This window comes from Centropristis striata, chromosome 3, assembly GCF_030273125.1.
Source record: "Centropristis striata isolate RG_2023a ecotype Rhode Island chromosome 3, C.striata_1.0, whole genome shotgun sequence".
Classification (NCBI taxonomy): domain Eukaryota; kingdom Metazoa; phylum Chordata; class Actinopteri; order Perciformes; family Serranidae; genus Centropristis; species Centropristis striata.
In genome coordinates this window covers 2,717,897-2,734,328 of record NC_081519.1, presented here as the reverse complement: position 1 = coordinate 2,734,328, position 16,432 = coordinate 2,717,897, and the positions used below count along the sequence as shown (strand labels likewise).

The window sequence follows — 16,432 nt, the reverse complement described above, 5'->3', positions numbered from 1 at the left end:
TAACAAAAATGTGGAAAAAGTGAAGTGCTGTGAATACCTTTTCATGTCTTTATAAGTAATTTTGTGTCTTTTTTGGTCGTTTTGTGTCTTTTTTTGGTCATTTTGTGTCTTTTTTGTAATTTTGTGGGGTTTTTTGGTCGTTTTGTGTCTTTTTTTGATCATTTTGTGCCTTTTTTTAGTAATTTTGTGGGGGGTTTTGGTCGTTTTGTGTCTTTTATAGGTAATTTTGTGTCTTTTTTTGTCATTTTGTGTCTTTTTTTTGTCATTTTGTGTCTTTTTTGGTCTTTTTGTGTCTTTTTTTGGTCATTTTGTGTCTTTTTTAAGTAATTTTGTGGGGGTTTTTGGTCATTTTGTCTTTTTTTAGTAATTTTGTGTCTTTATGTGTATTTTATTTGTCATTTTGTGTTTTTTTTAGTCATTTTGTGTCTTTTTTAGTCCTTTAGTCCAACATAAAATGTGATTTTGAATCTTTTTTTTTACTTTCAAAACACTATCATGCTCAATAAAGAATTTGAAATGTTGCAAATGTGAACAAAGGTGTCAAATCTACCATATAAGAGGGTTCCATCCAGTTCTATCATTTGATACTAAATCTATTTGAGCTTGTCTCCAGTTTTACTTGGTATATCATCATCAAACTGAAACTGGCCTCATGGAGTTTACAGCCAGAACTTTAGAGGTCAATTTACAGTAGGGCTCCACGCTGCTTTGTTTTCTAGTCTGATGGAGGCAACAAGTCTGGATTATTTGGTGCTCATATTGGAAAGCAAGGCCCTATTTACACCATACGTAGTGCTGCATGTTCTTCATGAACATATCATTAATAAAATCTGGTTGGGAAGCATAAAATAAGAGGCTAACCTTTCAATTAAAATATGCAGCTGCGTCTTATTAAAAGCAGAGCAAAAATCGGCAAATAAAAGTCTTGCATGGGATTGTTTGGGTTGTTCTAGATGCTTGTAGACTCCATCTAACATAAAGAGTTTAGCGTCCTCCACACCCTTACCCGCTTGGTATGCAAACTGGAGCGGCTCCTCATTAAAGTGCATTAAAGTCCTGGAGTGGATCCAGTTTGCCTGCAGTTAGTGTGATGATAAATGTCAGCCATAATCATTATAATTAGCAGAAATTAAGCAAATGAAGACATGAAATGTTTCATTCTGTGTGTAATGGATCTATATAATGTGTTATTTCCACTTTTTTAATTGAATCACTGACATAAATAAACTTTCTGTTTTTAACTAATTAATCTAAGTCCTTTGCTATCAGTTTAAAGGTCCGTTCTGACCTCCTGAGTGTGTAACAGCCAGCTTCAAGCCAGAGACTCCTTGGAAAGTAACAACTTGATACTTTGGGATTTGTCAGAAAAGACACAAAATTAACCAAAAAAGAATCAAATTGACCACAAAATGGTCAAAAAAAGACACAAATTGACGAAAAAAATACACAAAATGACAAAAAAAGACACAAATTGACTAAAAAAGACACAAAATGACTAAAAAAAGGACACAAAATGACCAAAAAAATACACAAAATGGCCCAAAAAAGAAACAAAATGACCAAAAAGACACAAAATGACTAAAAAAGACACAAAATGACTAAAAAAGGACACAAAATGACCCAAAAGACACAAAATGACTAAAAAAGGACACAAAAAGACTAAATAAGGACACAAAATGACCAAAAATATGAAACAAAATGACCAGCAGACACAAATTGACTAAAAAAGACACAAAATGACTAAAAAAAGACACAAAATGACCAAAAATATGAAACAAAATGACCAGAAGACACAAATTGACCACAAAATGATCAAAAAAGACACAAAATGACCAAAAAATTACATAAAATTAAGCAAAAAATGAATCAAATTGACCACAAAAGACATAAATTGACCAAAAAAGACACAAAATGACAAAAAAAGACACAAGATGAACCAAAAAAAAATGAACAAAATTACCAAAAAAAGACACGAAATAACCAAAAAAAGGAAACAAAATGACCAAAAAAACCCCGCCAAATGACCAAAAAGTCTAGAACACATTACCACATGAATACTGTAACACAGTGGAGACAGAGCTGACTTCCTAAATGATTTGGCGACCCCCAGAAATCATCTCGCGACCCCAATCTCCGTTATATTGGGCCTTATTCACAAACATTTAGAGGCAACAAGATGATCCAGCTCCTCATTAAAGTGCATTAAGGTCTCTTCCTTCTGATGCTACATTATATACAGTAATAGTCCCTGGGACGCAGCTAATAGTCCCTGGGACGCAGCTCCATACAGTGCTAGCGGGCCGTGACGGTGATGTGGTGAGACAGGCGCTGCAGCGATGTATCAACCAAACGTTTTATAATCCCAGCAAAGAATCTCCTCCAGGTTAGTGCGCTGGTTATTGTTATAGCTGCTGGAAATATGGTGTAAAATGTAAAAACTGTGCAGCATGTTTCCCTGCTGTCAGCTGAACTCTCATGTTTTGGCTTTTCCACAAGTTTCCATGTCCAATTTAATGCATCAACCCTTTTTAGCAAAGGTAAAAGAAAATTTAAAAAAACACCTTGAAGTGTATTAACATGGTTTTACTTTTTTTGCAGAGATTTTTCTAATTTAGCTTTGTGCATTTAGCATTGGTAATGCAATCTTTTGTGTTTACTGTTTAAAAAAAAATAATTTATTTGTGTTTTTATCTGTTTTTTGTATTTTTATTATGTTTTTGGTGTGTTTTGAGTGTGTTTTTTGTAATTTTGTGTTTGTTTTTGGTTTGTTTTTCATGTTTTATGTGTGTTTTTTGTATTTTTATTATGTTTTTGGTGTGTTTTCAGTGTGATTGTATGTGTTTTTGTGTGTTTTTGGCTTGTTTTTCATGTTTTATGTGTGTTTTTTGTATTTTTATTATGTTTTTGGTGTGTTTTCAGTGTGATTGTATGTGTTTTTGGTTTGTTTTTCATGTTTTATGTGTGTTTTTTGTATTTTTATTATGTTTTTGGTGTGCTTTCAGTGTGATTGTATGTGTTTTTGGTTTGTTTTTCATGTTTTATGTGTGTTTTTTGTATTTTTATTATGTTTTTGGTGTGTTTTCAGTGTGATTGTATGTGTTTTTTTGTGTGTTTTTCGTTTGTTTTTCATGTTTTATGTGTGTTTTTTGTAAAATAATTTGTGTTTTTGTGTGTTTTTTTGTGTTCAAAATGTTGATCCATTAAGTCAAAATGAAAAAAAGTAATCAGGTCATATAGGTGAGGTTGTCTTGAAAACAATGATACCAACATGGCATGGTAAATATTTTTAATTGTTTTATACAGACAGAATGAAAAGGAGCCCAAAACTGACAAAATAGCCTCAAACTCCAAAGGGTTAAGTGATGTGAATGCTTAGACTTCTAAGGGTTAACCTTGTATAAACAGAGACTGAAATGAGGAGAATTAAAGGGCTGAGACCTTACAGGAGCAGGTGAGGCGTTGAGTACCTGTCTGTCATAACTGGTGCCAAAAGTTTGAAATGTATGTGATGTTGAAATGTATTCATGACAGGAGACAAAAGGGAAATGGATTATGTGAGAACACGCTGCAGGCTGTTTTCCATAGAACAGTGTGTACATTTGGCCTCTATCAGTCCTAATGTATTGAATATGATCTAAACATGCCACACCTGTTCAAATAGTGCTATAATAACAGATCAGATCAGGTCAATCTCATTGCAACAGTCACCTGTTTAACACTGTGAAGGTTTATTAGGTAGATGCTGCCATCTGGTGGTTAAAATGCAGAATTACATGCATCCCATACCAGTTCTGCAAAGTACTCTGCAAAAAAGCCAACTTGTATTTTTTGGCCTAAAACAGTGATTTAAGTTGGTAAAACTTGGAAATATAAATTATTGACATTTAGGGCAATAATGTAAGTTAGCACAACAAAGGAAGCCAGTTGTCTGCTCAAAAACAAGTTGGTGAGTTGTTGAAATTTCAACCCTAGAGAATATTGGAGGACATTACATACAGCCAGAATGTGTAAAAAAAAAAAAAAAAAACGTTTGAAAATAATATTTTGAGAAAAAAGTTTACGAGATTAAAGTGGCAAATCTACGAGAAAAAAATGTGCAGATTTATGAGATTTAAAGTGGTGAATCTGTGAGAAAAAAAGTAGCTTTTTCCCACTTTTTTCTTATAAATCTGCGACTTTTTTCACACAGATTTGCCACTTTAAATCTCTTAAATCTGCAACTTTTTTTCTTGTAGATTTGCCACTTTAATCTAGTAAATTTGCAACTTTTTTCTGGAAATATTACCTGAAGTTACCAAATGTAGTTATTTGCCTGATAAAGGCTTAAAGAAATATAAAAAACATTTGAATGGATCTATTCTGCATAATGAGTACTTTTACTTTTGATACTTTAAGTACATTTTGATGCTGATACTTTTGTATCTATTTTATATCTTTAAGTTGGGGTTCACAACAAGGGACAATAGTTCTGATAACTCTTATTTCTTTGTTGTGAAATGCGGGAAAGCGGTGAAATTTGGTCAATAGCGAAAGCTAGCGGCTAACTGATGCTAGTGGCTAACTGATGCTAGCAGCTAACTGATACTAGCTGCTAACTAATACTAGCGGCTAACTGATGCTAGCAGCTAACTGATACTAGCGGCTAACTGATGCTAGCGGCTAACTGATGCTAGTGGCGCTGCTTGTTACAGGTTTTATTTTTTTTTAGGTTTTAGGTTTTGTTTTATTTGCACAGTTAGAATTACATAAAATGACAAATGTAAAGTGCAGGGAGAGGCAGAAAACCCAGATGGGCTTATTTATTTAAAGCCTCTACCTAAAATTTCATAGTTATTAGAAAGTAATAAACTGATAATAGAAAAAACAAATGTATAACATCAACAAGTTATAATGACAACAACAAAAACAATTAAAAACAAAAATGAACATGTTATAAAAATGTATTTGTGTGTGAATTTGAATTTTAAAACAGCAGTTAAATGAGCTTTTAGACATCTTTTGAAGCATTTTACAGAGATGGAGTCCTTTACCAGATGGGAAAAGGTATTTATCCATAATTTGGTCCCTAAATTGAACAATAAATTGACCTCTGCATGTCATGAAATCGTGGAGGAAGAAGATCTAAAGATTGACGCGTTGAATAAGAGTGAATCTGAGAATTAAATTTAAAATAAGTCTTAAAGTGCTTTGGAAAGTTTTCATGATCTGAATACATCTGAATATACAGCTACAAGAGTAGCCATTAGCGTATCAATGCTAACTCAAAATTGTGGTCACAACATTAGCTGACATTTCATAGCGGCGTTACAATCGTGCCAATTCAGCACATTGCAGAAGTTAGCAGAAGTAAGGATTAAAAGTTATTACAATGTAAAATTATAAGTTGGTACAACTTACAGTTGAGTTGACAAAAATCTGAATTCAGAGTTGAGCAAACTCAAAAACAAAACTTTAAATATTTAGTTTAATTGTCCAACTAAAAATTTTATCGGTTTTCTTGCCTTGAAATTTTGAGTTCACCCAACTTTTCTTTTTCTGCAGTATATCTCTGTAGTTTTGATGTACTTGTACTTAACTTCTCTATTTCTTGCTGCTTTGCAATTGTGTTTTACTGCATTTCAGAGGAAAATGTTTCTATTTACCCCACTGTATTTTGATATAGTTAGTTGTTACATTACAGATAAAGATATAGATGCAATATGAGACCACAATTTTAAAACTACATCTCAACCAGAATTGATAATAACAAATGTATACATACTGTTTACATAATTCAAGAAATATTTGGACAGAAGAAGACAAAACCATCAAATCTTCACATTTGAGAAGCTGGAAACACAATAATAGCTACAGACTGATGTACTGTCTATCCATTCATCATTGCAACTCTAATTATTTTTGCATTAGTTAGAGGAACAAACTAAACTGTAGTCAAAGTTTTATTTTGGTGTTATAATTAATAATTATAATTATGTTTGTTTGTGTCTAGTTTAGTTGTAATGTTTTTTAATTGTTAAAGTTCTTATTTATTATTGTTTTATTTTTTTTTATTTTTTTACTGTTTGTCCATTGGTGATTTATGTTGTTTTGTTTAAATTAATTTTTTTTAAAAGTTTTATTTGGTGTTATAATTAATAATTATAATTATGTTTGTTTGTTTGTGTCTAGTTTAGTTTTAATGTTATTTAATTGTTAAAGTTCTTATTGTTTTATTTTTATATTTTTACTGTGTTTGTCCATTGGTGATTTATGTTGTTTTGTTTAAATAAATTTAAAAAAAAGAAAAGTTTTATTTGGTGTTATAATTAATAATTATGTTTGTTTGTTTGTTTCTAGTTTAGTTTTAATGTTATTTAATTGTTAAAGTTCTTATTTATTTTTGTTTTATTTTTTTTATTGTTTACTGTGTTTGTCCATTGGTGATTTGTGTAGTTGTGTTTTGTTTAAATTAATAAAAAATAATTAAATAAAAGTTTTATTTGGTGTTCATTTTCACAAAAAACTTAAGACACTTTTTTTTGGGGTCAAATTTCCTTTTTTATTAATTACCAAAACCCAATGAAAACAAATGTCCACACATCTGAGCATGATGAAGTCCCAAGTTTAATAAACATTACAAAAATATATATTAAAAAAAACAAAACGTCAACTAAAAACCGCCCCAGACAAACTGACAGATGAGATGGGTTTGGAGTCACTGCAACACTTTTTTTTAACACTTAGAAACAACATAAAAGTTTCACTTGAGAGATTTCTGAATCAAAAATCCCATAAAACCTCTCTGCTCAGTCTGCTGTCTGCTTATCAAACACACTTGAAAAAATCAGGCCAAAACAAGTTGACATCCACACGTCTGAAGCCGTAAAAAAACCATGATGAGACATTTATAACTTGTCTGTCTGTCTGTGGATTAGAGGAAAATTGAGGTGAAAAATTATCACATTTTCTGGCTTAACAACTAAAACGGTTGGAATTTATCAACAGCTCTTAGAATAACTGAGAGAGCTAATAAATGTTGCCTGAAATCCCCCATAATCCCTCAATCAATCTGATTATAATTTGCAAAAAAACAAACAAAAAACAGACCAAAACAAACTTCCTCCTTCTTTCCTCGAGTCAGAACATGTTTTACATCCAGAAGGAAAATGGGGGTTCGTGTCGTATCTGATCTTCAAGCCGTGAGCGTTAAATAAGGGGACAGTGTTGAGAAAAGAGTTCCAAGCCTCCCACAAAACGCTCCTTCAGACCGGGAGGTGGGCGGGGCTAGCCCACCCGGAGGGGCGGGGCTACCAGGACCACGCCGTCGCCTCGGACAAACAGCATGGGGATGTTCCTCTTGGTGGACTGAGGAGACAAAAAGAACACATTGTCACTTCACCAGGAGCCACATTCTCTAAATGTTATAGCAAAAAGGACTATGAAGGTTTTATTGGTGCAAAAGATTTGAGCACCTTTAACAGTGACATTTGTAGTTGTGTACAGCAGGGGTCTCAAATTACCTGGGGGCCACTGGAGGCAGTAACAAAATGACCAAAAAAAAGACACAGAATTACTAAAAAAAGACACAAAATGACCAAAAACACACAAAATTATTAAAAAAACACAAAATTACCAAAAAAGGCCCAAAATTACTAAAAAAAAGACTCAATTACCAAAAAGACACAAAATTATTAAAAAAAAGATACAAAATTATTAAAAATGACACAAAATTACCAAAACAGGCCCAAAATTATTTTAAAAAGACACAAAATGACCAAAAAAGACGCAAAATTACTAAAAAAAAGACATTTAAAAAAGACACAAAATTACTAAAAAGACACAAAATTACCAAAAAAAAAGACAAAATTATAAAAAAAAGACAAAATTATAAAAAAAAAAAAAATTACCAAACACACACAAAATTACCAAAAAGACACAAAATTATTAAAAAAAAGGACAAAATTATAAAAAAAAGACACAAAATTACCAAAAAAAGACACAAGACACAAAAAAAGTAATTAAAGGGACCTTCCATACACAACACGGTAAAGTACCATTCATATAAAACTCACAGGCCACAAAATATCGTCACAAGGGCCGCAATTGGCCCGCAGCCCGCTAGTTTGAGACCCCTGGTGTACAGTGATTGTGTATGTGTATCAGTAAATTTGAAGTCACATACTCTATGAGTTGTGTACTTGTAGATTTTTTTTCTCCACAAATAAAACACTCACACATTCACAAATTCTTAATTTCAGGAGCACAAATCCTATTTTACAAGTCGCAGATTAAAAATCTGACAACTGCAGTTGATCTCTAAGAAGAAATTAGAGCATGATAAAATATATATAGAGAGATAGACTAATAAATAGTAGCAAATAAATAAATAAATAAATAAAAGAGAAGATGTAATAACACTAAGATGCATGAGCAGAAAAATCTCTAAAAAATGGTTCAGGTAAAAGCCAAATTAAAAAGATAAGTCTAAAATATGAAGAGTCTCTGAGGGCCTCAGGTCCTCAGGAGGCTGTTCCACCAACGTGGACCACAGACAGAAAACAACGCCTCACCGTGGGTTTTAGTTCTTACTTTTGGTTTTATTAAAAGGCCAGAAGACCTGAAGGTCCTCCAGGGTTCATAGGATAAAAGTAAATCAGATAAATAGGCTGGACTAAGACCATTAAGAGATGTATAAACCAGCAAAAGAATCTTAAATTCATGTTGTACCTTGTATAATTCTTCATAAGTCTCCTCGTCGATCTCCACCGTCGTCACCGTCTCCTCCACGTCGCCCAGAATCATGTTCAGGTGCTGATCGTACGCCTGACACACACACACACACACACATATTACCTGGGAGAAGCACACACACTAAAGTTTAGTTTTAGCTGATACGGGGGAGTTTTTATCTTACATGCAGTCGACCACGGAGCTCCCGATCGTTCCTCATCTTGACGTAGATCCTCTCGTCTAGACTGAGTCTGATCAGGTCCAGAGGCTCCTCAACCGTGTTGGTTGTCGGTTGCTGCAACACACGTGGAAGAAAATATGTTAGAGCAGTAGTTCTCAACCTTTTTGAGTCGCGACCCCCAATTTAACATGCATGTTGTCCGTGACCCCCGCTCACTGAACACAATCTCACACGCACAGTTCAGATCACCCAAAAAAGACACAAAATGACCAAAAAAAGACACAAAATGACCCAAAATGACCAAAAAACGAAAAAAATTACCAAAAAAAAGACACAAATTGACCACAAAATGACCAAAAAAAGACACAAAATGACCAAAAAAAGACAATATGACCAGAAAAGACACAAAATGACCAAAAAGGACACAAAATGACCAAAAAAAGACACAAAATGACCAAAATAAGACACAGAAATGAACAGAAAAGACACTAAATGACCAAAAAGACTAAAACACATGAACACTTTAACACAGTGGAGACAGAGCTGACTTCCAAAATGATTTGGCGACCCCCAGAAATCATCTCGCGACCCCAATTGGGGTCCCGACCCCAAGGTTGAGAATAGCTGTGTTAGACCTATGACGAAAACTTTAAATGCAAAAGGTGATTCCATTTCAGCAGAAAATGAAACTCAACATACAATAACTAAAGGGTAACAACCCGTTGAGTATCTGTTCTTCCAGAAAATAAATTACTTGCAGCTTTCACAGTTTTTTAGGAGCAAACAGGTGTTTAAAAAAAAAAAAGGTATTTCCAGAATCATCACACACTCTTCTAACCATCTGATTTCCAATATTTTTCACAAGCTATGTCTTTCTAAAAACATATTTAAGAGTATGAAAATAGAAAATAGTGACATTAATATTGATAAATAAAGCTGATAATTAATAAAATGTCATTTTTCACATTGCATACATAAATCACAAGAAGACATGTGTCATTTCCAGCTACCACCTTTTATTGGATTGAAAAATAGAGTAGCAACGTGTTAAAATTATTATTATTGTTTTAACTGTGCAGCACACTTTTTTCTCTATTTCTCGGTGTGGTTACAACAGGCTTTGAGGATTTTGGCAATTTCTTCCAAAACAGGTAAGTGTTGTTAAACCAGTCCTCCAATTTTCTCTTTTTCATTCTGCCTGTATAAACCACTTTAAAATCTTCACCATGACGTGTTGGTATCATTGTTTTCAGCACATTCTCACCTATATGACTATGACTATGAATAAATTCCTTGCAACTTTCAGAGTTTTTTAGGAGCATACAGGTGTTTAAAAAGGTATTTCCAGAATCCTCACACACTCTTCTAACCATCGGATAGAAATATTCCGTCTGTTGCACCATTACAAACATTTTTCCCAATCTTTTTCACAAGTTATGTCATTCTAAATACATATTTAAGAGTATGAAAATAGAAAATAGTGACATTAATATTGATAAATATGATTTTTCACATTGCATACATTAATCACAGGAGGACATATGTCATTTCCAGCAACAATTGGATTGAAAAATAGAGTAGCAACGTGTTAAAATTATTATTATTTTTTTAACTGTGCAGCACACTTTTTTCTCTATTTCTCGGTGTGGTTACAACAGGCTTTGAGGATTTTGCCAATATCTTCAGAAACAGGTGAGTGTTGTTAAACCAGTCCTCCAAGCTGTTTATTTAAATACCACCAGAGAATTTACTTTCCTTCCTCTTCAAGACAAGATGTTTTGCTGTGTGACTGGAACAAGGTGATAATAAATGAGATGCACAAACTGGGGCTACAGCTGGTGAAATGCTTGGGATATAATCTAAAGATGTAACACATTATTTGAAGAGAGTTAACCACTGCCTTCCCCATGGGAAACAAAGAGAGAAGAAGTGGCTGTTTGTGCTGCAGTTTCTAACTTTGAGAATGCACAAAAAGCAGCCCTGAGATGTGACAATGATAGAAAATTATATATATATACACTACCAGTCAAAAGTTTTAGAACACCCCAATTTTTCCATTTTTTCAAGTCAAATGAACAGCTTGAAAGGGTACAAAGGTAAGTGGTGAACTGCCAGAGGTAAATAAAAAAAGGTAAGCTTAACCAAAACTGAAAGATAATGTACATTTCAGAATTATACAAGTAGGCCTTTTTCAGGGAACAAGAAATGGGTTCACAACTTAACTCTATGGAGTCTTGGGCTATTTTGTCCATTTTTGAATTCTTTTCATGTCTTTGTAAGTCATTTTGTGTCTTTTGGTGTTTTTTTGGTCATTTTGTGTCTTTTGGTGTCTTTTTTGTCATTTTGTGTCTTTTTTTGTCATTTTGTGTCTTTTTTTTAGTCCTTTAGTTCAACATAAAATGTGATTTTGAATCTTTTTTTTACTTTCAAAACACTATCATGCTCAATAATGAATTTTAAATGTGCATTAATTTCAGAGTACACTGAGACATTAAACTGCATCATTTTCAATTAAATTCTGGAAAAGTTGGTGTGTTCTAAAACTTTTGACCAGTAGTTTATGTATATATATATATATATATGAAATAACATGTTGTGCATCAAAGTGTTAAGTGTCTTGCAACTCTTAATTTCCAGTAATGTGTGGTATCCTGTTAATAAATAATTCTGCAATGAAACACAGTGCTGCTGAAATATGAGTTAAGAAAAGTCAGACCCAACTATTAAAAACTGACAAAACGTGTACAGACTGGAAAGAGGTGGAGCTGTTTAACAGTCACTGATATTGTATTGGCATTTATTTATAGTTGTTATTAACCAAAACGAGTCAAACTGGTTTAATTTAATATGAGGCTGCAACACAACCACCAGGAGAGATAAAGTGCTAACACTGATCTTATTAAATAGTTACATTTATCTCTCAGTGGTCAGCAGAACAGCACAGACAGCCTCACTCATGCATCAGGTTTTAAGGTAAGTCTATTTTAAATTAATCACATAAATCTGAGATTAACTTTCACACGTTTTGTCATTTAACCGGCAGCGTTACATGCTAACATGCTAATGTGGCTAGCTGGTTTGACAGGCCGCTCCGCGCTGTTAGCAGAGAAAACACCAATAAACTGACAGGATAAACACAGTAAAACAAGAACAGGAGTAAAGCTATGTGGTGGCCTGCTTTGGGGATATTTATATTCAAGCTGAGTGATGAAATAAAGGTATAAATTGACGCGGTTGCACCAACCTGCTCAACTTCGTCCGCCATTAGTTTGAGTCTGCGTCGTGTGGTTGGAGCGGTGCGGGGGTTGCCAGGTCCGTAAAAACACGCGTTTAGGCGTCACAGTGCAGAGGATGGACCAGAGACATTCCCCCTGTGAGCCTCAGAGGCCTCAGATGTATATATGACCTGATTATTATTTTTTTCATTTTGATTTACTGGATCAACATTTTCAACACAAAAACACACATAAAAGATTTTTTTTTCTTTTTTTTGACAAAAAACCCACATAAAACCCCACTTAAAAGCTTGAAACAAAAAACACACCTGAAACAAAAAACACACATAAAACACACAAAAATGACAGAAACACACATAAAAACACACACATATAACGCACGTAAAACACACAAAAACACACAAAAAATGACAGAAACACACATAAAAAACATTTTTTTCTTTTTTTTTTCGACAAAAAAACACACATTTTTATGCACACTGTTCATTGCACCTTATTTGTTTCATAGCACCAACATTTTTATACTGTATATTCATATTTATTCTGCACTGGAATTCGATTCTACTCCTCAATACATACTCCTTCTTTAGACACTTTATATTTTATTGTATTTTTATTGTATTTTTATATTTTATTGCTTGAAGTATGCCTAGGTTGTTCTTTTTATTTAATTGTGTTGTTATTGTCTCTGTGTGTAATGCTGCTGCTACACTGGAATTTCCCAGCTTGGGATAAATAAAGTCTATCTATCTATCTATCTATCTATCTATGTATCTATGTATCTATCTATCTATCTATCTATCTATCTATCTATCTATCTATCTATCTATAAAACACACCGAAAAAACACATACTTTTTTTTTTTTTACCAAAACCACCCAAAAAATAAAAAAAAACACACATAAAACACACAAGAAATGACAAAAACACACATAAAAACACACAAAAAACACACACAAAAATGGACAAAAATCACACACAAAAAAACATTAAAGACAAAATATTGCATTAAAAATGCTGAATACAAACTGCAAAATTTGAAAAACCTGCAAAAACATTTTTTTTCTTTTTTTTGACAAAAAAACCACATAAAACCCCACTTAAAACACACCGAAAACACATACTTTTTTTTTTTTTTTACCAAAATCACCCAAAAAATTACAAAAAACACACATAAAACACACAAAAAATGACAGAAACACACATAAAAACACACACAGATAACACACAAAAACACACAAAAAATGACAGAAAGACACATAAAAACACACACAAAAATGGACAAAAATCACATACAAAAAAACATTAAAGACAAAATATTGCATTAAAAATGCTGAATACAAACTGCAAAATTTGAAAAACCTGCAAAAACTTACGAGACGTTTTTTTTTTTTATTTTTTTACCTTTGCTGAAAAAGGGTTGATGCACTAAATTGGACATGGAAACTGAGAGTCTAACACCTGTTTACTTGAATTAACCCTTTGGAGTTTGCGGCTATTTTGTCGGTTTTTGACTCTTTTTCATTCTGCCTGTATAAACCACTTTAAAATCTTTACCATGACGTGTTGGTATCATTGTTTTCAGCACAACCTCACCAATGTGATTATGACTATGAATAAATTCCTTGCAACTTTCCCAGTTTTTTAGGAGCATACAGGTGTTTGAAAAGGTATTTCCAGAATCCTCACACACTCTTCTAACCATCTGATAGAAATATTCCGTCTGTTGCACCATTACAAACATTTTTCCCAATCTTTTTCACAAGTTATGTCATTCTAAATACATATTTAAGAGTATGAATATAGAAAATAGTGACATTAATATTGATAAATATGATTTTTCACATTGCATACATTAATCACAGGAGGACACGTGTCATTTCCAGCACCAATTGGATTGAAAAATAGAGTAGCAACATGTTAAAATATATATATATATATATATATATATATATTTTTAACTGTGCAGCACACTTTTTTCTCTATTTCTCGGTGTGGTTACAACAGGCTTTGAGGATTTTGGCAATATCTTCAGAAACAGGTGAGTGTTGTTAAACCAGTCCTCCAAGCTGTTTTTTTAAATACCACCAGAGAATTTACTTCTCTTCCTCTTCAAGAAAAGATGTTAGGATGATGTATACGACCTGATTATTATTTTTTTCATTTTGATTTACTGGATCAACATTTTCAACACACAAAAACACACACAAAATTACAAAAACACACATAAAAAAACTCTTTTTTTTCTTTTTTTTTGACAAAAAACCCACATAAAACCCCACTTAAAACACACCGAAAACACAAATTTTTTTTAATCCTGTCGACTATACACCCATGGTCCTCAGGGGTCAAAAAGGACCCCATGACACAAGACTGTTTTTGGGACATGTAGAAAAAAAATAATTACAACTCAAGACCAACACATTGATATATAATTTTCATATTTTTCCTTGTCTGCGTGCTGTGCTATTTGTTTATTTTTTTTCCCCATTGTCTGTGGTTTGTCATGTGACTGCTTTATGTGGGAAATAAAATAAATAAATAAAAATAAAAACTAATGATAATTTTCATATTTTTTTCATTATTATTGGTCAGTTTTAGTCAAATATAAAAAATTAGGGCCTAATTCTCAAGTTTGACTATTTTCAAGCAATTCTATGAAAGTTAACCTACATTAATCATATGATGACAATGATTTGGGGTCAAAAAGGACCACAGGAGGGTTAAATGTTACATTTTCGCTAATTCTTCATACTTTTCCTTCAGTCTAGCCGGCCTGGAGGCTCGTATCTCAGGATGAATCCCAGGACTGACAAGTCAAGGACTAAAGTGCTCTTGAGCAAAGTAAGTAACACAGTTTTCACCAGGTACAGGGAGGAAGAAGGGCTTTAACAATCGGCTGTTTTCATAAATGATAAATTATTTATCTATTTTTTTATTTAATCTATTTATTTTTTGTAAATATATATTATATAAATATGTATGTTTAGGAGGAAAATAGTTAATTGAGTAGTGAAGGGGTAGGTCTAAATAAGCATTTACTTCATCCTGCTCCTTTTCGGACATGTTGTGTTTACATTATAGCTTTTGTTTTGACAATTTATATTTTTGTTTTGATTATTCTCATTGGATTTGTTTGTTTTTGAGTTGACTTTGTTGTGTTACTCGCACATGTTCAAAATAAAAAAGCTGAACTGAACTGAAAAAAAAAGTAACCCCTCCACTGAACTCAACTGAATTTCCCCTTGGGGATGAATAAAGTTATTTTATTTTATTTTATTTTATTAAAATTTTATTTTATTTTATTTTAAGTTTTTTTTTAGTAAGGATTAAAAGTTATTACAATGTAAAACTATAAGTTAGTACATTATTTTATTTTATTTTATTTTAAGTTTTTTAGTAAGGATTAAAAGTTATTACAATGTAAAACTATAAGTTAGTACATTATTTTATTTTATTTTATTTTGTTTTATTTTAAGTTTTTTAGTAAGGATTAAAAGTTATTACAATGTAAAACTATAAGTTAGTACATTATTTTATTTTATTTTATTTTATTTTATTTTAAGTTTTTTAGTAAGGATTAAAAGTTATTACAATGTAAAACTATAAGTTAGTACATTATTTTATTTTATTTTAAGTTTTTTAGTAAGGATTAAAAGTTATTACAATGTAAAACTATAAGTTAGTATTTTATTTTATTTTATTTTACTTTATTTTATTTTATTTTATTGACTGAAATGTTCTTCCCACTGCTCCTAATCATGTGTTCCCTGATGGGTTAAGGATGGGTTAAATGCAGAGCTGCGCACTGCGCATGCGTGCTTGAGGATAACCTGCAAACCTGGCAACCCGTTAGTCCGATAAGCAGTACCACTCTCCTGTCTCTCTTTCCAGACCTTTCCATCCTACAACACAACAAGCCTTCAGCCGCGAGATTAACTGCGACACTGTAAGTGATACTTCAACACAAAAATATTTATCATGATTTGTGCACTAAATGTCACTCCGGCACCATGTTTACACCGCATTTACACCATGCATTGTGTTGATCGACTGTAAAGCAACAACAGTAACAATTGCAGGATCAAATTCACTCTATAGACTATCATGTTACCTCATCAGAGTTGTGATGTTACCTGAAAATATGCGTTAGTCGCTAAAATATGACACTCAGAGGGTAAAAAATCACTGATGTCCTCGATAATAAGATGCTGTCAGGATGTAATAACTGTTAACTTACATAAGATGGGACAATAACTCTTAAAACGTGATGTTTTCACTAAAAATGCGCAAATAACTTATGTAA

At 32.5% G+C, this 16,432-nt stretch overlaps 1 protein-coding gene across 1 annotated transcript; it reads right to left on the bottom strand.

Annotated features, from left to right (window-relative positions):
- Window positions 1-6,512: 6,512 nt before the first annotated feature.
- lsm3 (LSM3 homolog, U6 small nuclear RNA and mRNA degradation associated) lies at window positions 6,513-12,170 on the bottom strand. Its single transcript, XM_059330264.1, has 4 exons — window positions 12,135-12,170; window positions 8,894-9,004; window positions 8,707-8,802; window positions 6,513-7,344 (listed from the first exon to the last, which is right to left on the bottom strand). Exons 1-4 carry the CDS (start codon window positions 12,153-12,155, stop codon window positions 7,264-7,266), a joined length of 309 nt encoding a protein of 102 aa, XP_059186247.1. The 5' UTR covers window positions 12,156-12,170; the 3' UTR covers window positions 6,513-7,263.
- Window positions 12,171-16,432: the final 4,262 nt, after the last annotated feature.